General features: G+C 49.1%; 2 protein-coding genes across 2 annotated transcripts in view; both read left to right on the top strand.

The window, feature by feature from the left end:
* Nucleotides 1-1,401: 1,401 nt before the first annotated feature.
* On the top strand, nt 1,402-10,866 carry LOC100558705 (zinc finger protein 84-like). Its single transcript, XM_062977031.1, has 2 exons — nt 1,402-1,750; nt 6,194-10,866. The coding sequence occupies exon 2, from the start codon at nt 6,569-6,571 to the stop codon at nt 7,982-7,984; it is 1,416 nt and encodes a 471-aa protein (XP_062833101.1). The 5' UTR covers nt 1,402-1,750; nt 6,194-6,568; the 3' UTR covers nt 7,985-10,866.
* An 893-nt stretch (nt 10,867-11,759) lies between these two features.
* The window catches only part of LOC100562195 (zinc finger protein 850-like), a 90,700-nt gene continuing 84,187 nt past the window's right edge, over nt 11,760-18,272 (top strand). The window contains exon 1 of the mRNA XM_062977013.1: nt 11,760-11,898. The gene's annotated coding sequence lies outside the window, so the exon portion shown is untranslated. The remainder of the gene's footprint in view (nt 11,899-18,272) is intronic.

Raw genomic sequence — 18,272 nt, 5'->3', positions numbered from 1 at the left:
GAGGGGGGGCAGGTAAGTGAGAGAGAGTGGGGCAGGAAACAGTGGGGCAGGAGTCAGGGAGAGGCGGCCAGGCCCCTGCTTCTGCCCCTTTGCCGCCTTCCCTCACTCACTCACCAGCCCTCCCTCGCTCTCTCACTCACCCGGCCGGTCCTGTTTCTGCTTCTGCTTCTGCCTTTGCCGTGGGACGGGCGGGGTGGGGCATCGGGGCGGGAGGGAGGCGGTCTCTGGGTCTCGTGGGGCCGGAGCGCAGGCTGTCCCGGGCCTTCCTTCCTGCCTTCCTTCCTTCCTTCCATCCTTCCTGCCTTCCTTCCTTCCTTCCATCCTTCCTTCCTGCCTTCCTTCCTTCCTGCCTTCCTTCCTTCCTTCCTTCCTGCCTTCCTTCCTTCCTTCCATCCTTCCTGCCTTCCTTCCTTCCTTCCATCCTTCCTTCCTGCCTTCCTTCCTTCCTGCCTTCCTTCCTTCCATCCTTCCTGCCTTCCTTCCTTCCTTCCATCCTTCCTTCCTGCCTTCCTTCCTTCCTGCCTTCCTTCCTTCCTTCCTTCCTGCCTTCCTTCCTTCCTTCCTTCCTGCCTTCCTTCCTTCCTGCCTTCCTTCCTTCCTTCCTTCCTTCCTTCCTGCCTGCCTTCCTTCCTTCCTGCCTTCCTTCCTTCCTTCCTTCCTGCCTTCCTTCCTTCCTTCCTTCCTTCCATCCTGCCTTCCTTCCTTCCTTCCTTCCTTCCTTCCTTCCTTCCTTCCTTCCTTCCTTCCTTCCACGTGGCCCCGTCCTCTGTCCGCCCAGGAGGGAGTCTCTCCTCCCACCTCAGCCACGGATTGAGGCTTCCGGTTTTAGCTTGCCTGCCGCCTTTGGACTCCCGACTGCTGAGGTGTTCCAGTGACTATTTATGTACAGCATTTCTATTCCGCCCTTCTTTCTCACCCGAAGGGGACTCGGGGCGGATCACATTGCACATGTAAGGCAAACATTCAGTGCCTTTTACCATAGAACAAAGACGAGGCAAACACAGGCTCCGAGCGAGCGGGGCTCGAACTCATGACCTCCTGGTCAGAGTGATTCATTGCAGCTGGCTTGCTCTCCCGCCTGCGCCACAGCCCGGGACTCTCTCCGTGGACCTTAGGAGAGGATTTCCTGAGGCCAGGCGTTGGTGCCTGGTATCCGACCAGGGGGTGGGCCTTGGCCCTTCATGATTCCTCCCGTGGAGTGGGCGTAGACCTCCAGGGACGGGGCCCCCGGCCTGTCTCCTTCAGAGAGGTCTTCCACACTGGGCATGCGTACAGGCAGCAGAGGAGCAGAGCTGGCGTCGGGCTTGGACTGGCCGTGGAAGCCTTCCACCACACGGCGGGGAGGGCGGGGCCTGGGAGGTGGGCGGGGCTGCGTGGCCGGAGAGGCTTCTTCCGCGCCAGGACTCGAGGCGGGCGCGCACCCGCCCGGGCCGGGCCTCCCTCGCACCCGCCGCTTCCCCTTTAAACATGCCAATGAGCTCCGTCCCCAGAGCGACAGCCAGGCGGACCCCGGGCGGCCAATCAGGAGCGCGGCTGCTCCGCACGGGCCCCGCCTCTTCTCTTCTCTCCCCTGGTGGTGACGTCACTCAGCCCCCCCCCCTCTCTCGGAGCGGCGCCATTTTGGGAGGCTGAGGCGGGAGCGGCGTCGCCTGAGGAGAAAGAAAGAAGGAAGGAAAGAAAGAAAGAAAGAAAGAAAGAAGCCTCGCTGGGAGGCCGAGGAAGGAAGGAAGGAAGGAAGGCAGGAGGAGAGGTGAGAGGGGGTGGAGTGGCCCTCCACGGGCACGGGGGACCCCAGGGAGAGAGAGAACGGCGGCGGCGGCGGCGCGGCCTGCCCCGAAGGGACCCGCCCGCCAAGGCGCCCTCAGGGAGCGGGATCTCCGGGATCGCCGGGTGGCGGGCGGGCGGGCGGGCGGCCTGGCCCTCTCCCAGGGGCACGCTCTCCTGACGCTCCGCCCACGCACCCCTGTGGCAGGAAGGCCTCCTTCCCCGGAGGGCCTAAGGGGCCTGTGGGGAGGCCTTGGGCGGGGTCCATGTTGACATCCCTGTCGAGTGACGCCCAGGGCGGGAGGGCGGGAGGGAGGGAGGGAGGGAGGGGAAAGGGCTGTTGTTGGCTTGGGACAAGCAGGGAGAAGGCTGCCATCCACCCCCTGACTGACATCCAGCATTGAGGATTGAAAGAGCTCTAAAACCAGGACAGTAAGTCAAGAACAAAGCTCTGGAAACAGGGGGATTCCAGGCACGGAACAGTCAGGGCCAGCGAAGGATTCCCCCAGGCAGGAATCAGCCTCGGGGCTGCAAGGCCATTCAGTGCTCATCAGTGATAATAATAATAACTATTTATATACCACCCTAGCTCCCAAAAGGGACTCAGTGCAGTTTACAACAATAAACACAACATACAATACATAGCAATATAAAAACACATTATTCCACAAAATAAAATTTTACACTAACAATGACAACCAATGATAATCACAACCGCTTCCAATCGAGGGGGGGGGGCAAGGATAAATAATCCCATTGATTAACATAGTCCATAATCAGGAGAAGATGAGACTGTGCCGTATATTTTGTGTGGAAGTCGGTGGGATCGGGATTCCTGGCAGCATTCCCACTCCCCCCAGCAGACAAGAGCCCTTCCTCCCTCCGCCCTGGACATCATCCCACAGGGATACAAACCCCACTGGCCTCGTTTCCAACAGGCCTCACCACCTCTGAAGATGCCTGCCATAGATGTGGGTGAAACATCAGGAGAGAATGCTTCTGGAACATGGCCACACAGCCCGAAAGATTCTGGCCATGAAAGCTTTCCTTGGACAACACGTTTCTGCAAATATTTTTGAAAACGTTTTGTGATTAATCTTTGAGAGAATTTGTATGTATATTTCTGCAAATACTTTTTTGAATATTTTTATGCTTCTAAATAGTTATAATAATAATAAACTTTATTTGTGTCCCGGCCCCTCTCCCAAAAGGCACTCAGGGCAGCCCACAATGAAAACACAATATACGTACTCATAGTAGCAACCAAGACAACACAGATCGTAGTCCAAAAACAAAAAGCAGCTGTAAAAAAATTAGATTACAACATCAAAACATCACAAGGTATACAGTTTTGTGCTGGAATAAAACATACTATATATAAGAGGGGAAAACCCATTAAAATAAATACTTTTCATCAATAACAACAACAACAACACTTTTATATTCTGCCCTATCTCTCTCCCCAAAGGAACACAGGGCAGATCACAGGACACATACACAGCATTCAATGCCATTTGGACAGACATAAGAGAACATAACAGAACTGAAGGGAGGACTATAAATACTGTAAATAGATAATAATAATAACAGTCAGGAAGGAGGTATCTTGTCCTGAAGTCCAGTTTTTGGTGCCTTGGAGGTTGAGCTTGTGCTGTTGCTCCCTTCTCTATGATGAAGAGCCACCAGGACTTCCTCCTTCCACCTTCCTTTCAGTCACTGCATTTCTGGTCTTGTTTTTTTATGGTGTCGTAAAACACCTTCCCCGCCATTTGCGGTATCTTGATTTCTCTACTTACAGCTGTAAACTGTTTTTGAACTGCTTAGGTAAAGAGTAAGCTGGGCTTGACGGTCGGGTGCTCACCCCGACCTGGCTTGGAACTGGCCACCTTTCGGTTGGTAAATCTTATTACTGCTGGTTATTTACCAGCTGTGCTACAGCCCAGCCCAGTATTGTAATTTATCTTTTAATATATTTAAATTGAATTAATATATTTAAATAAATATTTTGGGGAATATTTTAATTAATATTTTAATCAATGATTTTATCAATGTATTGCTGGAATCATTGGGGTTTCCGAGCTGTGTGACCAATGTGTTCTAGCAGTAATTTCTTCTGACGTTTCGCCCACATGTCTTGCCGGCATCTTCAAAGACTCTGATGGGGTTCAAGGTAGAGGAGGGCCCGATCGGGGTGTTGGGTGGCCATCTGTGCTTGACGGGTCCAAGTATGGAAATGGGAAGCTGTTGCTACTGCCAGCTTTCCTGACCCCTGGAAGGCAAAGGGTCCCGCTGGCTGGCCGCCCCCACCAACCACCCCACAGAGGCCCACCCACCCTTTGAAAGGAGGAAAGGGGTTGGGGCATAAGTAGGATGCCCGGGGGTCCGAGGCTTTCTTGGGGAGGAAAAATGGGGTTTTACACAAATAATTAAGAAGAAAAGATGTAAATAATTTAAAATATTCAAGTACAGCAAAGCTAGCGGCTTCTTTCCCCCACCCCCAAAGCCCCAGCTCGCTCCCCAGCCAAACCCACCCCCACCATTTCAGAAATCCCAGATCCTTCCCTTCAAAGGAAAAATTAAAAAATATGCCACGCAGTCAGGCAAAAATTAAAATGCAAATCTTTGCCCACCAGCAAGGCAAGGCAAAATTCAAGGCAAGGAAGCGAAGAGAGATAGCAAGCCAGCCCAGCTCAGCAGCAGCAGCAAAGGACGCAACCGCAATGGCCGTTTTAGGGGCAGCCCCCCCCCCCTTAAATAACCTGTCCACGTCATTGTTTCCTTGGCCTCTTATTGGCCAAAGATCACCTCCTTTGACTCATGTGGAAGAACTCTCCTGGAAAGCCACGCGGCCCAGTAACGAAAAAAGAAAGGAGGCTTTCTCTTTTGTTTCATCCGAAAATGGGGTATTTCGTTTCGTGCCTTCCGAATGGACGGTACGAAACAAATACCCAAATCAAACACATGGAACAAATTCTGCAGACACCTCTAGTATTTACATATACTGTAGAATGACTGTCATGGAACCACAGTAGAATGACTGTCATGGAATGACATGGACTGTCATGTTCAAAAGCAGAGAACATTTTGGACCTCATTTAGGACTACGTGAAAAGACATCCAGGGAACATTTTTCCCCACAGGCTTCAGTTTTCTTAGGATTTCCTTTTGGGAGGCCAGACATATAGGCCCATGTTTTTATATAACACACTGGGGAATGTTGGCTGATCTGCGTCCCCCTTTTCAGGCTGTTTTGCACATGCTCAGTAAGGCATTTGAGGTGCTGCTTCTGTGGGAGGATTGCTCAGAGTAGATGCCTGTTCTTCTCCTGGTCAGGATTTATTGCATCGGTCACTGTAAGGACGTTCCTAGGACCCTGTATGAAAGCCTGTTTTGCTCTAGTTCTCCTTCCGCTGCTGAAAATCTTCTCCTGGACAAAGGACAAGGAAAAAAGAGAGAAGTGGGCAAAGGTGAAAGATTGACAGGAAAATGGCATTGTGGGTGGAGCTGTACTTGTCTTTGCATCAAATTATGTTTTGGTGCTTAATTTGTAGGATCATAACCTCGGGGCGGCTTACATATGGCACAATGTGCCTAAAAACAATGCACAATAAACACAGTATAAAATACAAGATAAAACCAAAACATATCAAACAAGGTTTAAGCTCAAACCTGCACCTCATAGCCTATGATGAGACCGGTCATAAAACATAGCCAACTGCAAACAGGAGCAGGGAATAGGATGGTGAAAATTTCATCCAATGAACGAGGGCAGAGGGCAAAAGTGCAGTTTTGTGGCATTAACTGCAGATCATTGGGACTAGACATGGTCAAAGGCTTGTCCAGACATCCAAGTCTTCAGTTCCTTCTGGAATATTGGAAGGAGATTTCATTTTTTCCTTCTATCATTCATTCTTTTTACCCTCCCTGTTCTTCTTTCTTTCTGGATTTATTCCCTTCTTTATTGAGAATAATTGCTTGCCTTTCCTGGTATCTATTTGTATGCTTAAGACCTCGATGTCTGCATTTCTTGGTATAGTACAGTCTCGCTTATCCAACCTTTGCTCATCCAACGTTCTGTATTGTCCAACACAGCCTTCCTCCCGCGCAGACCCACAACTGTTTCTCTAGGCAGCAACACACAAGTACAGCCTCGCTCCTAAACAAGTGGCAGGCGTGTTGAAAAACACAATGTTTTGTTGCTTAATTGGTCAAATCATATCTAGATTTGACGTTTAATAGGCTTTCCCTTCATCCCTCATTATCCAATATTTTCGCATATCCAATGTTCTGCTGGCATGTTTATGTTGGATCAGTGAGACTCTGCTGTATTTGCATTTTCAACATAACCCATGAAATGAAAAGGGGAAATCTTGGAGGTAAAGAAGGTTTCTGGCTTTCATTCTATATCTTTTGCTTTTTTCTTGACTAGGGAAATGAGGATTCTATGGAGCCACGTCTTGGGTGCCGTAAGGAAAGAAATAATATAGGAAGAAGAAATCCTCCCAAGGTGAAGATCTTGCTGAATTCCTGACCTCACTTACAGATAAGAAAGGAAAAAAGAAGAGTCAAGTATCTGTATTCTAATGAAACACCGATATCACAGTGGACATGAAGGAGAAAGCATCTAAATACCTGGAGTGTGGAAAGAGTGAGTTACACTCAGAGTTATGGTCTGCAGCGGCATGAAAGGAAACACACCGCGGAGAAGGCTTATGAATTCCTGGAGTGTGGAAAGAGCTTTGCGCAGAGTGTAGATCTATGTTCACATCAAAAGACTCACACTGCGGAGAAACCTTATACACGCATGGAGTGTGGAAAGGGTTTTAGTTACAGTTCAAAACTATGTTTGCAACAAAAGAAACACACTGGAGAGAAACCCTATAAATGCCTGGAATGTGGAAAGAACTTCACTCGGAGTTCAAATCTCCGTTTGCATCAAAGGACTCACACTGGAGAGAAACCACATACTTGCCTGGAGTGTGGAAAGAGGTTCACTTCTAGTGGACATCTACGTTCACATCAGCGGACTCACACTGGGGAGAAACCCTATACATGCCTGGAGTGTGGAAAGAGCTTTGCTCAGAGTGGACATCTAAGTTCACACCGAAAAACTCACACTGGTGAGAAACCCTATACATGCCTGGAGTGTGGACAGAGCTTTGTGCAGAGTTCAAATCTACGTTTGCATCAAAGGACTCACACTGGTGAGAAACCACATACTTGCCTGGAGTGTGGAAAGAGCTTCACTTATACTGGAAGTCTACGTAAACATCAAAGGACTCACACCGGGGAGAAACCCTATACATGCCTGGAGTGTGGAAAGAGCTACAGTGAGTGTGGAAGTCTACGTAAACATCAAAGGACTCACACAGGGGAGAAACCCTATATATGCCTGGAGTGTGGACAGAGCTTTGCTCGGAGTGGAAATCTAAATGCACATCAAAGGACTCACACAGAAGAAAAACGCTATACATGCCTGGAGTGTGAAAAGAGTTTCACTGAGCATGTAAGTCTACGTAAACATCATCGGACTCACACTGGTGAGAAACCCTATTCATGCTTGGAGTGTGGAAAGGGTTTCACTCAGAGAGGACATCTAAATTCACATCAAAGGACTCACACCGGGGAGAAACCCTATACATGCCTGGAGTGTGGAAAGGATTTCACTCAGAGAGAACATCTAGATTCACATCAAAGGACTCACACCGGGGAGAAACCCTATACATGCCTGGAGTGTGGACAGAGCTTTGCTTGGAGTGGAAATCTAAATGCACATCAGCGGACTCACACTGGGGAAAAACCCTATTCATGCCTGGAGTGTGGAAAGAGCTTCACTGCGAGTGGAAGTCTACGTAAACATCAAAGGACTCACACGGGGGAGAAACCCTATTCATGCCTGGAGTGTGGAAAAAGCTTCACTTATAGTGGAAGTCTACATTTACATCAAAGGACTCACACTGGTGAGAAACCCTTTAAATGTCTGGAGTGTGGACAGAGCTTCACTTCTAGTGGAAAACTACGTTCACATCAGTGGACACACACTGGGGAAAAACCCTATACATGCCTGGAGTGTGGACAGAGCTTCACTCAGAGTTCAAATCTACGTTCTCATCAACGGACTCACACTGGGGAAAAACCCTATACATGCCTGGAGTGTGGACAGAGCTTCACTCAGAGTTCAAATCTACGTTCTCATCAACGGACTCACACTCGGGAGTAACCCTATACATGCCTGGAGTGTGGAAAGAGCTTTACCAAGAGTTTGAATCTATGTTACCATCAAAGGACTCACACTGGGGAACAACACTATGCATGCCTGGAGTGTGGAGAGAGCTACACTGAAAGAGTGGAATTCTATGTAAATATCAAAGGACTCACTCTGGGGAGAAACCCTATACATGCCAGGTGTGTGGGCAGAGCTTTTCTGAGAGTGGAAGTTCATGTTCACATTGTAGGACTCACACGAGGGGAAAAACTTACGAATGTCTTGAATGGAGACAGAGTTTCACTTAGAAGGGATTTCTACATTCACATCATAGGCCTCACACTGGGAGAAAATGGTCTAAGTGCCTGGAGTGTGGACACAGCTTCACTGAGTTTGGAAGTCTACGCTGTCATCAAAGAACTCTCACTTGGGAAACCGCTATAAATACCTAGATTGTGTACAGAGCTTCAGTCATGCATATAATAATAAATAATAATAAACTTTATTTTTATATCCCGCCCCATCTCCCTGAAGGGACTCGGGGCGGCTCACAACAGGGACAAGCCCAAAAACAACGACACAACATATTTGACAAAAACTTAAAAACATTCCAACGATACACAAAATAAAATAATAGACAATACATCAATATCCAAGCAAATAAAATCAGAGAATTAAAAACAAACCAGCGGGGACAGGTTTCATAAAGTGCTGTGTCATTGAAATGAGTGATAAAGTGCCATACATTTTTAAAACGGAGAAAAGCATTCTAATAACAGCTGAATTGGGCCTATTCATTCAAACGTGTTCTGGAACATCCATGTTTTTAATTCCCAGCGGAAAATGGGCAGGGAAGGAGCTAACCTGATCTCCTTAGGGAGAGAGTTCCAGAGCCGGGATGGGGGCCACTGCCGAAAAGGCCCTCTCCCTTGTCCCCACCAGCCACATTTGAGACAAAGGCGGGAGCGAGAGGAGCGCCTCCCCGGATGATCTTAGGGTTCACGTTGGTTCGTAGGAGAGGAGGCGATCACGGAGCTGGTGCACAAGCTTTAACTGTGCGAAGGCCCTCCCGGCCAAGGCCGACACCTGAGCGTCAAGTGTCAGAGATGAGTCCAGGAAGACCCCCAAGCTGTGGACCTGCGCCTTCAGGGGGGGTGGGACCCCGTCAAGCACAGGTAGCCACCCCATGCCCCGATCGGCCGCACGACTGACCTGGAGGAGCTCTGTCTTGTCAGGATTAAGTCTCAGCTTATTCACCTTTATCCAGTCCATCACAGCGGCCAGGCACCGGTCAAGGATCTGAGGGGCTTCCTTGGAGTTTGGTGCAAAACAGTAGTAGAGTTGAGTGTCATCTGCATAGATGCTTCACCAACTGGGATCGGCCCTCCAGGAAGGAGCAGAGCCATTGCAAAGCAACACCCCCAATACCCATTCCGGAGAGCCGTCCCAGAAGGATACCATGGTCGATGGTATTGAAAGCCACTGAGATGTCCAGGAGAACCAGCAAGGACACATTCCCCCCTGTCCAGTTCTCTGCGGAGGTCATCCACCAAGGCGACCAAAGCCGTCTCCGTACCATGACTGGGTCTGAACCCAGACTGTGATGGATCCAGATAGTCAGTCTCTGTCAGGAACCCCTGGAGCTGCGAGGCGACCACCCGCTCTAGAACCTTGCCCAAAAAGGGAAGGTTCGAAATTGACCGGTATTTGTTAAGAACCGACGGGTCAAGGGACGCCTTTTTCAGGATCGGTTTAACCAATGCCTGCTTTAAAATAGATGGGAAAAGTCCCTGATCCAGTGAGGCGTTTATTATCCCCACGAACCAATTTGCCAACCCCCCGCTGGCAAATTTTATTAGCCAAGATGGGCAAGGGTCTGAAGCACATGTGGTCGCTCTCACAGCTCCAAGGATCCCCTCGACATCATCAGGGTGAACAATCTGAAACGAATCCATTAACACTGGACAAGCAGGTGCCTCGGTCACCTCCGCAGGTACTGCATTAAGGCTGATGTCTAAGTCAGAGCGTATCCGAGTGACTTTGTCTGCAAAGTGATGGGCGAACTTGCCACGTCGAGTTGTCAGGTGGCAAGGGGCAGCCCCCCCGTCACAGGCGTGGAGGAGCTCTCCCACCACCCGAAACAACTCAGCTGGTCTGTTTGTTGCAGACGCAATGCGGGCAGTCAAGAAAACTTTCCTGGCTGCCCGCAATGCCGCGGAGCAGGCCCTAAGAGAGGCTTTAGCCCGTGCTCGGTCGGATACGTCCTGAGATCTGCGGCAGATGCACTCCAGTCTCCGTCTCGTCCGCTTCATCACGGCCAGCTCCTCAGAAAACCAAGGAGCTGACCTGACTCTGCGAGACGATAGGGGACGTTCAGGGGCGATCGTGTCTACTGCCCTGGCCATCTCGGTGTTACAGAGATCAACCAAGACTTGGACAGGATCACCAGCCGCCATGATCTACGCCACATCTACGTTCACATCAAAGGACGCACCAGGGAGAAACCTTATAAATGCACGTTGTGTGAATAGCACCTCTCTGAGAGTTCAAATGTACAGACACATAGAATTCAGTGGTGTTTGACCCCATAAGGCTCTCGAAAACAGAGCTTTTCAAAATTTTCATGTTGGTGATGCACTCTTTATCAGTAAAATGACATTTTTATATCTCGGTGCTTCTATAATACTGGCAGGAGATTTTGATGCCAGCATTGGTCCTGATTTTGCGTTGTAATGTATATTATTATCTATTGTATTGTTCAATGTGTTATGATGTGTTGTTCTTTTATATTCTGTTATATTGTATTGTTCTGGGCATGGCTCCATGTAAGCCGCCCTGAGTCCCCGTTGGGGAGATGGTGGCGGGGTATAAATAAAGTTTTATTATTGTTATTATTATTATTGGTCCAAATGATGACGCTCTTTATGACCATTTCAGTGAGCATAGAATCATAGAATAGTAGAGTTGGAAGAGACCTCATGGGCCATCCATTCCAACCCCATTCTGCCAAGAAGCAGGAAATCGCATTCAAAGCACCTCCGACAGATGGCCATCCAGCCTCAGCTTAACAGCCTCCAAAGGAGCCTCCACCACAGTCCGCGGCAGAGAGTTCCACCGCCGAACAGCCCTTCTCACAGTGAAGAAGTTCTTCCTGATGTTCAGGTGGATGTTCTTCCTGATGTTCAGTCTGCAGGGCAGCAGAAAACAAGCTTGCTCCCTCCTCCCTAGGACTTCCCATCACGTATTTGTAAATGGCTCTCATCATGTCTCCCCTTAGCCTTCTCTTCTGCAGGCTAAACATGTCCAGTTCTTTAAGCCGCTCCTCATAGGGCTTGTCCTCCAGACCTTTGATCATGTTAGTTGCCCTCCTCTGGACGCTTTCCAGCTTGTCAACATCTCCCTTCAACGCAGTGTGATTCCAGGTAAAGTGATCTGACCAAGGCAGAATAGAATAAGGGGGAGCATAACTTCCCTGGATCTAGATGCTATTCCCTTATTGATGCAGGACAGAATCCCATTGGCTTTCTTAGCAGCCGCATCACTTTGTTGGCTCATATTTAACCTGTTCCCCACGAGGACTCCACTGTCTTTTTCACACGTACTGCTGTCAAGCCAAGCGTCCCCCATTCTTTATCTTAGCATTCCATTTTTTTCTGCCAAAATGAAGTATCTTGCATTTGTCCCTGTTGAACTTCATTTTGTTAGTTTCGGCCCATCTCTCTAGTCTGTCAAGATCGTTTTGAATTCTGCTCCTGTCTTCTGGAGTGTTGGCTCTCCCTCCCAGTTTGGTGTCGTCTGCAAACTTGATGATCGTGCCTTCTGACCCTTCGTCTAAGTCGTTAATAAAGATGTTGAACAGAACCGGGCCCAGGACGGAGCCCTGCGGCACTCCACTCGTGACTTCTTTCCATGATGAAGACGACGCATTGGTGAGAATCACCCTTTGGGTTCGTTCGCTTAGCCAATTGCAGATCCACCTAACCGTAGTTTTGTCTAGCCCACATTTCACTAGTTTCCTTGCCAGAAGGTCGTGGGGGACTTTGTCGAAGGCCTTACTGAAATCCAGGTAGGCTACATCCACGGCATTCCCTGTGTCGACCCAACTCGTAACTCTATCGAAAAAAGAGATCAGATGAGTCTGGCATGACTTGTTTTTGGTAAATCCGTGTTGACTATTGGCAATGACCGCATTTGTTTCTAAGTGTTCGCAGACCACTTCCTTAATGATCTTTTCCAGAATCTTGCCTGGTATCGACATGAGGCTGACCGGACGGTAATTGTTTGGGTCGTTCTTTTTTCCCTTCTTGAAGATCGGGACCACATTCGCCTTCCTCCAATCTGCTGGGACTTCTCCCGTTCTCCAAGAACTCTCGAAGATAATTGCCAGTGGTTCTGAAATAACTTCCGCTTGTTCCTTCAGTACTCTTGGATGGAGCTGATCTGGCCCTGGGGACTTTGTTTAGAGCGGCCAGGTGTTCCTGGACAACTTGTCTCCCAATTTGGGGTCAAAACTGGGAAGATGCTGAGAATACGCGGGAACTGCAGCAAAGCGTCGTTTGCCCTCCGAGATGGGCGGACGTGGTCACTCCACGCAAGGGGACGGACTGAGGAATGCCGGCCCATGATCAGAGACGGACAAAGGGACTGCCAATTAAATTAACTGTAATCGATTTCAAGAAAGATGGGGACTCACTCACTTACTAATTCCTTTTTTCTGATACCCCGCCCCATCTCCCCGTAGGGTCTCACACGAGGGCCAAGCCCAGAATATAACATGAAATACAACTGCAAAATGCACGTAAAGCATATAAACATAAAACCAAAAGGCATACAAAATACAATAAAAACATACAACTGACCAATCGCCAAGCGCCGTGAGTGTATTCAAGACTGGAAGTCAGGCAGTGGAATTTATATACGTGCCGTATCTCACAGCCTCTAAATCTGGACCAGAATACAGTGAAATGGCTGCGTATAGGTGGAGGCGGAGGACATTATCTGCTTTGAACTGGATTATATGAGTCTGTGATTCTTTAGGGCTGGCAATCCTCCCGCCCACGCCTCCAGAAATAAGAACTAGATCTCTTCTGTTTCTTTCGGGATGCCCAGGCACGGGGAGAATTACTGGCAGATCCAGGAACATCTGGAATCCAGGATCTAATGGTGCATCTGCACAGTAGAATTAATGTACAGGGGAGTCTCACTTATCCAACGTTCTGGATTATCCAACGCCGTCTGCCTCCCGCCCGGATCCACAGCTGTTCCTCTAGGCAGCAAGGACTGAACTTTTTACGCATTTAACTTCCAACAGTGTTGTTACTGTAAGTTCCTTTTATGCAATTCTATCTTTATTTGTAGTCAAGTTGTTAGCAGCCAGTGTTTGTGTAGTCAGTGTTTTCAATACGTTGCAATGTTTCGGTGCTAAATTCGTAAATACAGTAATTACTTACTGTGTATTGAACTGCTTTTTCTGTCAATTTGTTGTAAAAAGTAATGTTCTGGTGCTTAATTTGTAATATCATAAGGTAATTTGATGTTTGATAGGCTTTTCCTTAATCCCTCCTTTTTTATCCAACATTTTCGCTTATCCAACGTTCTGCCAGCCTGGTTCATAGAATCATAGAATCATAGAATAGTAGAGTTGGAAGAGACCTCATGGGCCATCCAGTCCACCCCCCTGCCAAGAAGCAGGAAATCGCATTCAAAGCACCCCCGACAGATGGCCATCCAGCCTCTGCTTAAAAGCCTCCAAGGAAGGAGCCTCCACCACGGCCCCGGGGAGAGAGTTCCACTGTCGAACAGCTCTCACAGTGAGGAAGTTCTTCCTGATGTTCAGGTGGAATCTCCTTTCCTGTAGTTTGAAGCCATTGTTCCGTGTCCTAGTCTGCAGGGCAGCAGATTATGTTGGATAAGTGAGACTCTGCTGTAGTTTGACACCATTTCAATTGCCGTGGCTCAATACTATGGAAGGAGCAGAGTTGTAATTTTACAAGGTATTGAGCATTTATCACTTTTTCACGACAACAACAACAACAACAACAGGGGCCAATGTCAGTTGGAAGATCCATGAATCAGGAGGGCGTTGCCAGGAGCGGAAATGTCCTTCCGTAGGATTATCTACGAGGAGGAGAATAATAAGGGAGACTCTCCACTCGGCGTGAGGTTCGTAGACTCAGACCCAGGTCTGTCTGTTCGCTTCTCAGTGTGCTTTGTGTGTCTATACAAGACCGTTGTATCGGTGTGTGCTTTTTCTGATTTATTTTTGTAGTTGTGGCAGCCACTCGGGGAGCCGTATAGTTTTCGCATTGTAGATTATGGAATTACTATCTTTCTTTTCTTAATAAAAGCAAGTATTTGCGAAAAGGGGATTTAGAAGGGTCAAAATACCAGAGACCGGAAAGGCAGGTAAACCTGGGGTTCAATGGAAAATCTGGGGTCCTTTGGGCATCGTTTTCCTTCTATAGATCAGTCTCAGGGCTCTGGGTTTGATTTTCATGCTTCAGGTATTAAATATATTCCGTGTTTTGATCATCAGTTGCTTTTTGGGGGATATGACAGTAGTTTTCGCTGCCACACATCTGAATCCAAACTTTCAAAACAGCTTTTATTTTTATGTATCGTGTCAGAAGTGAACTGAGGGTACAGTTGTAATGCATTTTAAGTTTTCAGAACTTGTCCTGATACTAAATGTCCTTTGAGCAGAATCTGGCCCCTTGGAGTAAGGCCTCTGGTGTGGCTGTGAGAAGGTCCTCGGTTGTGCCCGTGGCAGGGCTCGGTCCGCATTGCAGTCGGTGGTGGGGTGTGGTTTGGTCTCCTCCACACTCGCACGTCATGGACTCCACTCTGTGGCCCCGTTTCTGAAGGCTGTCTCTGGGTCTCGTGGTGCCAGAGCGCAGTCTGTTCCGGGCCTTCCTTCCACGTCGCCCCGTCCTCTGTCCGCCCAGGAGGGAGTCTCTCCTCCCATCTCAGCCACGGATTGAGGTTTCCGGTTTTAGCCTGCCACCTTTGGACTCTTGACTGCTGAGGTGTCCCAGTGACTATCTCTGTGGATCCTAGGAAATTATTTCTTGATGTAAGGCGTTGGCGTGCTGTCTGATATCCGAACAGGGGATGGGCCGGAGATGTCACTGCCTTGGCCCTTTCATTACCGGCTGCTACTCCCCACGGATATCAGGTGGTGCAATGCCGGCTAAGTAGTATCATTTCTCCAGTGGTGTGGGGTGTAGACATCCTGTGGTGACGCGGCATGTCTCATTCAGAGCTGCATCCACTGTGTTAACGTGGTGAGATGTATTCCACTCTGGGCGTGCACACTCAGGAGCCGAGTAGCCAAGCACAAGGGCAGGTGTCTTCACTGTCTCGGGTTGTGATCTACCTGGTCCAGTCAGCTGTCGTATGATATTGTTTCTAGCGCCCACTTTTTTCTCCATATTCAAGACAGCTGTCCCTCCATATTTGCAGGTGTCATTTTCATGAATGATGATGATAATTTTATTTTGTACCCACCTCCCTTTATGCAGGCCAAAATTCCATTGACCTTTTTTGTCAGGACCTGGAAGCTCTTGGCAAATCCTTGGACACAGCTTTATTTTCCATCTTACCATAGGCAACAGAAAGACAGTTCTTGGCAGTTCCTGCCAATCCCTGTGTATATCATCTTGTTGACCCAAGACCGCTCCAAGAAGACGGCCCTGGAAAGAAAGGAAAACAAAGAAAGGAAAACTATGAGCCAGTCGAGGTCCAGTTTTAAGGGGAAAGTCTCTGTGAAAAAGCCTCAGCGACGTGGGAGCCCGCACGTGCTCAGGAGCCACCCACTCAGGGTGGGGGGCCCGCCAAGCCCACTGGACCGAGCAGAAAAGCTGCCCTTGAGATCTCTTAGAGTCCAAAATATCCTTGATCTCGGAATGTGTGTGGGCACCCACCATAATGGGAACAGGGTCAGAGCCAGACTTACTCCACTTATGGGAAGTACTGGCTTGTTCAAGGAAACTGACATGGAATACAGGATGGACTTTCCTCATAGGAGGTCATTCCAACTGAACGGCCACTGGGTTGGTAACAGCAGAGATGGGAAGCGGGCCAGTGCATTTAGGGGAAATGTATTACTGTCCCCCATGTTGTTTAACATTTACATGAAGCCGCTGGGAGAGATCATCCGGAGTTTCGGGGTGCGGTGCCATCTGTACGCAGATGATGTCCAGCTCTGTCACTCCTTCCCACCTGTCACTCAGGAGGCTGTCCAGGTCCTGAACCGGTGAAATTGAATCCAGACAAGACAGAGGTCCTCCTGGTCAATCATAAGGCCTATCAGGGCATAGGGTCACAGCCTGTGCTGGATGGCATCACACTCCCCATGGAGGCGCAGGTCCGCAGTCCGGGGGTGATCCTAGACTCGTGGTTGAGCCTGGAGCCCCAGGTCTCCGCGGTGGCCAGGGGAGCCTTTGCACAGCTGAGACGTGTGCGCCAGCCGTGCCCGTACCTTAGGAAGCCGGACTTGGCCACGGTGGTCCACGCTCTTGTTACATCCCGATTAGACTACTACAACGCGCTCTACGTGGTGCTGCCTTTGGAGACTGTTTGGAAGCTCCAACTAGTCCAACGGGAAGGAGGCAGCCAGGTTGATAACCGGAGTGACGTACAGGGAGCGTACCACCCTCCTTTTACGTCAGGTCCACTGCCTGCCGATTGGCTACCGGGCACAATTCAAAGTGCTGGCTTTAGAGTATAAAGCTCTAAACGGTTCCGGCCCAGCTTACTTGTCTGAATGTGTCTCCCGCTATGACCCACCACGTAATTGAAGATCCTCAGGGGAGGCCCTGCTCTTGGTCCCGCCAGTCTCACAGGTGCGGCTCATGGGGACGGGAGACGGGGCCTTTTCCGTGGTGCCCCCCCCGCCCCGCTCATGGAAGGCCCTCCCCAGTGAGGCCAGGCCCCCTCCCTCCCTCCCCCCTCCCTCCCCTCCTTCCTAAAAAGAGCTAAGACTTGGCTGTGGGACCAGGCTTTCAAACAATAGAGACAGCACCATCTGTAACATAGGCTTCAGGATATGATTGACAGACCCGCTTCATACCCGAAAGGTGCCTAAATCTATATTTATATGTGTTTTATGAATGTTTTAAATGCAATTTAATTTTAAACTGAATATGAATGTTTCTATGATTGTTACATATGTGTGTTATAGTGTATGAGTCCCCTGTCGGGTGAGAAGCGCGCGGTAGAAATACTGTCATAAATAATAAATAAATGAATAGGGGGAAGCTTCCGAGAAGGCTGAGTGGACTTCAAATATTTCGTTGACAGATAAACTGAGTCCCCGCTTTGAGGTCAGACTGAGAAGCCGCTCCCTGTCTGCAAACCTTCCTGTCTGCAATAATAAAACTTTATTTATACCCCGCCACCATCTCCCCAACGGGGACTCGGGGCGGCTCACATGGGGCCATGCCCAAGAAAATACAATAAACAAAATATAAAAACAACATATCAAAATACAATTAAACAATACAAGAATAACACTACACAGTACAGAACAAAATCAAAGCAAAACGTAGCATAACATAACAAGGGCGGGCCGCATGGACACAAAGTTAAAAACTCGGGGTAAGAAGAGATAAGAATAAAACCATGGGGAACGGGGTCTACAGAATAGATGTTGGGGGGAGAAACAAAGGAGGTATATACAGTTACTCTCCGAAAGCACACCGGAAGAGCCATGTTTTTAAATCTTTCCTAAAGGCTAAAAGAGTGGGGGCTAGCCTGATCTCAATGGGCAGTGAGTTCCACAAACGGGGGGCCACAGCAGAAAAGGCCCTCTCCCTTGTTCCCACAAGGCGGGCCTGAGATAAAGGCAGTGGTGACAGGAGGGCCTCCCCTGATGATTGAAGAGATCGGGCAGGTTTATGGTAGGAGATACGGTCACGAAGGTAGGCGGGTCCCAAACCGTTTAGGGCTTTATAAATGATGGTCTGCACCTTGAATTGGGACCGGAAAATGAACGGCAGCCAGTGGAGCTCCTTAAACAAGGGAGTAGATCTCTCCCTGTAACTCGCTCCCGTTATTAATCTGGCCGCCGAGCGTTGGACCAATTGTAATTTCCGGGCCGTCTTCAAGGGAAGCCCCACATAGAGCGCATTACAGTAGTCCAGTCTAGAGGTAACTAAGGCGTGCACCACCGTGGTCAAGTCAGACTTCACGAGGTATGGTCGCAGTTGGCGCACAAGTTTGAGTTGTGCAAAAGCCCTCCCGGCCACCGCCGACACCTGAGCCTCAGGCGTCAACGCTGAATCCAGGAGGACCCCCAAACTGC

This window comes from Anolis carolinensis, chromosome 3 (genome assembly GCF_035594765.1).
Source record: "Anolis carolinensis isolate JA03-04 chromosome 3, rAnoCar3.1.pri, whole genome shotgun sequence".
Classification (NCBI taxonomy): domain Eukaryota; kingdom Metazoa; phylum Chordata; class Lepidosauria; order Squamata; family Dactyloidae; genus Anolis; species Anolis carolinensis.
Note: the sequence above shows the minus strand (reverse complement) of the source record. Positions and strands in the feature narration are given on the sequence as shown.

Bases quoted from the DNA above. Each gene is read 5' to 3' on its own strand.
- LOC100558705 (XM_062977031.1), top strand. From the start codon at position 6,569: ATGGAGTGTGGAAAGGGTTTTAGTTACAGTTCAAAACTATGTTTGCAA.